The sequence below is a fragment of the Pholis gunnellus genome (assembly GCF_910591455.1).
Source record: "Pholis gunnellus genome assembly, chromosome: 18".
NCBI lineage: Eukaryota > Metazoa > Chordata > Actinopteri > Perciformes > Pholidae > Pholis > Pholis gunnellus.
In genome coordinates this window covers 14,323,793-14,328,890 of record NC_136545.1, presented here as the reverse complement: position 1 = coordinate 14,328,890, position 5,098 = coordinate 14,323,793, and the positions used below count along the sequence as shown (strand labels likewise).

The window sequence follows — 5,098 nt, the reverse complement described above, 5'->3', positions numbered from 1 at the left end:
GCTGGCTCACTCTATATCACTCCAGTCCTATCTTGGCTGCTCGTCTCTCTCTCGCTCTCTCTCCCCCCCCATCTCTCTATCCCACTCTCTCTTGTCTCTCTGCCCGCTCCTATCCCTTTGCAGGAAGTGAACGCCGCTCACATGAACAGTGCATGCAGCCTGACATCATGCACCACCCGGTAAAGAGTTCTTTTTAAAGCCGCAGACGTGTTTTTTTTTTTTTTAGGAGGACCTGCCCGGGTTACTGTAGGTAGGCCTACACTGTAGTCTACGCGGCAAAACGGACCGTCAGCGGCGTTCGGTCATATCGTGCCGCCTTTACGGACACGCGAACTCGGTGCACTCTGCGGGGCTTAAAGGTGCAGACTTCTGTCTGTGCTGTACCAACACCCACGCGGCGAGTTAAACCCGATGCCGACGCTGGGTGTGATAATGTCACGAAAAGACAACTTACTAAGGGGCCTCATATGCAGCTGTGAGTAAGACAGGAGCTCGTTGTGCTCCTAAAGAACATGTACATGTGTGGTTACCTCACGTGTCCCAATGTGATGACAGCTCACGCTACGCGGTGCGCATGTGCGCTGTTCTGCTAAATTGTAAGCGCCAACTGGCGGCGGTGTGACCTCAAGTCAACTTTTCTTTACTGCAGGCACCACAGTGACACAGCTCACTAAATAAATCACTGCTACCGGGTCTACTGTACTTCACGGTGGCAGGAAGTTCTTCATGATCCCCATGGTTATCACAAATAATGCAACATTATATATTTATAATGTTTATATGACATTATATTATTATATTATACATTATATTAAACATATTAGACATTATATTAAACATTTGAATGTATTTTGTATATTTCAACCTCATGATTCACCTTTCCTACATGTCCATGGCAGGGTAGCACCCACATACATTTACATACTCAAGAGACTATACCCAGTGGTGGAACATTTATATTAAAATCCATTAGTGATTGCAAATATTTCATATCAAGAAAGGCACATTTTTGAAGAATTGTCTGCTTGGGATGCTCATTATCAATTATCAAGTTTTGGGGCTTTTTATAACTAACATGCAAACAAGAAAAGGAAAAACATGTATTTTCACCAGTATCCCTCAACTTTTTGGCCTGCGACCCTTTGAAACCAAATTGCAACCACTCGCCAAACTGAACATATTTAGACATGCCACAGTTGCATAATTATCCTAACTCCTTAATCATCATGTGACCACTGTCGTGAGTGATCGAGGTTAAACAATACAGCAATCTATCGTACTTTACTAGCTCATCATTTGTTTTGCAAATCAAATCGTTTCAGATAAATGTTGAGTAAAACACATAATCGACTACTTTTATAAATTATGATCAAATGGATTTACTTCCTGGTATGTGGCCAAACCAATTTAGTAAACGCATTTTGTCACTTCCCACTGTAGTGGTTATTCCTGTGTAAACTTATAGGCCATATCCCAGTTTGTTGCGATTCATTCATGATGGCACTGGATTATCTTTATTTCTCTCTCTCTCCTTATTGTATTATGTTACATTATATTATAGCTCATCTGTAACTTTCTGTCATCTCACGGTGTAAAGGTTTTGTTGAAATTTCTAATAAAGTCCCATCTGTACCAGGATAAGTAGTCCTGTGATATTCCCACATGGGTTTACAGTGTGCTGATGGCATCTGATAGAATTCACAGTGCACTTATTGTACCTCTTGGTATTTAGACAGTGTATGGTTGCGCTGTAACATCCTTACATGGGCTATCATGTGTCTGTGGTACTTGGTAGCGAGTTGATAATGATGTAATTATACGTAGGTCGGTGGCGTAACTACAAATTAATTAATGTTTACAAGGAAATTAAAGATTTTTCATCATGACTTGCCGTCCGGCTTCACTTGTAAAGCTGTAACTGTGGCCTCATAAAACGGCAGCGGATTTTGTTCGCTCAACCGTGGTCTCGCAGCGACACAGGAGATCAAACTTTGGGTGAATGAAGTTGACGTGGCATGACATGCTTCATGAACTTCAAAAGATAACCAAACACAAAAGAGGCGTCAACGTCAATCAATGATCTGGACAAAAATAAGAAGAAAAAAATGAAACCGACCAGTCATTCAGACGTAAGCAATCGACTTCTCGGACAAAAAAGGAGAATTGAAAATGAGCAGGCCACGACTTAATCATCACGTCTACCTTCTGCACCATGTTGACATCACAAGACAACTCATGTTCTCTAGCGCTCCTCTGTTGTAACTGGGCTGTCGGATCGGCCCAGCTCAGAGCATGAGGCATATTATGTGTTGATCCTCCGAAAACAAAAGCTTATTGTCCCCCCCCCCCCACCCCCTGATTATCTAATTACAGCCCGAGGCCATACCAGTTATAAGCATGTCGCAGTCAGGCCACCAGCCTCTGTGTCGAAAGCTCCCATCTAAAGATACTTTCCAGATTCTTTTGCTCATTTTTTTCACACTAGCAGATGAAACCTAAAAGGTGATGCTTGTACATGACGGCACACTTATCCTTGTAAATTATGCCGTGTTAAGTTTAAAAGGCTTTTTTTTTTTTTCAGTGCCTCAGCCCTCCTTAGACCCTGTAAGCATACCCAATGCCATGTGAAAAGCGAGGCTATATAAGGTGATTGGGACACAGCCATTGCCATTGTTATGCTTGGCAGACACGGCGGGGTCTAGAGTCGTGGCTGGTGTTTGCGTGCTGGAGGAAGCTAAACAGAGAAGTCTGTCAGAGGCGCTCTGAAAACAACGTGTAAGAGAGTGACTGACGGAACATTTGACCTAAAGACACACTCAAAATTCAATTTGACCCGTCACACACTCTTGTGACACAGCTCGAGGCATGCAATCATGGGTGTTGGCCAACACAGTAAACACATTCACTCGGCCATGCGTTGCAAAAGCACCAAACATTTCATTAACAGGAAATACATTTAATAACTTTACAAAACAAAAGTTGATGTGTAGTCACTTGTTCTTCCCCACCATTTCCACAAAACCACATTACACAAACCGTTGACAACTTTTGTTTTTTTGGTCACTTTATCCGGCATAAGTTACTGAGTCTCTGTGGTACATGTATGTTTACATGATATAGTAGTATATATATATATATATATATATATCGCAACCTGGGAATCGTGGTATATTTTTCCAATGGGGGGGGCCCGGCGCGTGGCATTTTTGGCACAAATTACATGTCTTGCATCAGACGGCCATGATGCACATCATTCATATATGTTCAGTCACTTTGACATGCAACATTGACATTTTCCATTATCGTAAACAAATGAGTTTCTAGTCAAGGGTTCAGAAATTTTGTGAAAACAGTTTACAAATGGCACGAAAATACAGTTGAAATTGAAGCGATTGTGACCCTATCGGTCTCTTGAGAGTCCCACACGATGACCCGTGACTGACTTCATGCATCAGTGTTGATATTCAGCCGCCAGGTGGTTCTCTCCGAGTTATACAGGACCAACAATTTCAAAAGGACTGTCTACACAGTTGTTACAGAGGTTCTTAATGGGTTCTATCATATCTGAAACTAAACCAAAAAGATTTTTTGAGTTGACGTCAAAAGGGGTCTTCTTGACTCGAGCAGACAGTGACACAGAGCGGTCCTACGGGACACGTGAAAGGTAGCTGTCGTCCCATAACACCACAAAATGCGGACGCCTGCGGTGGTTCACATCTGGCGCTACATGTCCACGAACACCATGAAGCACCAGCCGAGGCCCCCCACCAGAAACATGGTGATCTGCATGCTGTAGATGATCAGGTCATTGAGCACCCCAAAGTCCAGGCGCCGGTGCCCTAGCAAAAGCAGAATGACGGACAGCTTGTACTGCAGCCGCAGGAGTACGCGCACGCTGACGTACTGCACGAAGAAGAGGATGGAGAGCGCCACCCAGAGCAGAGAGGTCAGCAGGCTGCAGCCGAAGTAGAGGAGGAAGCGGAGGAAGCTGTACATGCAGCGGGAGCGCAGGTACAGGTCAAAGTTGTTGTACTTGGTGCGCACTAGCTTGGAGGCGTGCGTCGACCCGCAGGCCGAGTGCATGCAGGTGGTGTGGGGGCCATGGAAGCTGCGCACCCGCCGTGGGATGGGGATCAACGGCATGGGTGGGCTACAGGAGCCCAGCACAGTGCACAGGAGTCCCAGTGACAGGTGGAGGACGTTGGCTTCATTTGGTTGTGGAGCAAAGAGTGGCTCTTGCAGGAGCCCAGGGATGTGGTGAAGCTGGTTGTAGTGCCCGTCTGCTGTGAAATCTAGTCAGCAACGTGGGGACCTTTGAATGCAGCAAGAAAATTACATTGTCACTTCATGTTTTTATATATATATTCATAACACACGCACATGCACAGTACATTGTTGCAAACCTAATATGCAGGCCCGTACGTTGGGTATCGCTATATTTTAACAGATGGGTGTAAGCTCTTGTCTGAGCATGTAGCTAATAATATGTGTATTAATAGCTAAGTCATAGCTAGCACACACTATATCCTGCCTACAAAAACCAGGAACTTACATTGTGGTCTAGAAATAAGTGATCGTGCAGAACCAATGGTAATCTTACATGCAACACTACGACGACATCTTCCTCACCAAAAACAAAAAAAGCTGGCGTTTGAGTGTCAGACGACTGGAGCATCGTTTCACATTATAGACAGCGGGCTGGTGACATAAACAGGCGGGATTTGCTGTCTTTTTCTTTTCCACGATGCACTGTTTCGTGCCAGCGGAGGTGAGGCAGCGACGGCGAGCCGGGTTGCGTGTGCGTCGCGTCGCGAAATAAACGAGTCATCCTGCTGTGACGACAGCTGCCGAGTTAAAGGGGAAGTGCTCCTGAAGAAGGATGCTCGCTTTGGAGTAGATTTCGCCACCATTTGGCCTTTTGGAACTATTTTTCTACCACAGCTTTAATGACATAAAACAATAATAATATGCAGTTAATTTGCATGTCTCATCAATATGTCACAATATAATATTGACTACAAATACACACGACTCAGAAACTAAAACACCAGAAAATGATAAAGAAAAAATAAATAAATTCACAGTATTTAAAAAAGAA

General features: G+C 44.2%; 1 protein-coding gene across 3 annotated transcripts; it reads right to left on the bottom strand.

The window, feature by feature from the left end:
* Window positions 1-2,995: 2,995 nt before the first annotated feature.
* tmem250 (transmembrane protein 250) lies at window positions 2,996-4,763 on the bottom strand. 3 transcript variants are annotated; one of them, XM_079179528.1, is made up of 2 exons: window positions 4,630-4,763; window positions 2,996-4,312 (listed from the first exon to the last, which is right to left on the bottom strand). In XM_079179528.1, exon 2 carries the CDS (start codon window positions 4,141-4,143, stop codon window positions 3,724-3,726), a length of 420 nt encoding a protein of 139 aa, XP_079035654.1. In that variant the 5' UTR covers window positions 4,144-4,312; window positions 4,630-4,763; the 3' UTR covers window positions 2,996-3,723. The 3 variants fall into 3 exon arrangements, with proteins under 3 accessions (XP_079035654.1, XP_079035652.1, XP_079035653.1); XM_079179526.1 differs by having other exon boundaries at window positions 4,553-4,762; XM_079179527.1 differs by having other exon boundaries at window positions 4,601-4,762.
* Window positions 4,764-5,098: the final 335 nt, after the last annotated feature.

What these genes read in the sequence shown, in the direction of transcription:
- tmem250 (XM_079179528.1), bottom strand. Translation starts at nt 4,143, where the DNA reads ATGCCGTTGATCCCCATCCCACGGCGGGTGCGCAGCTTCCATGGCCCC.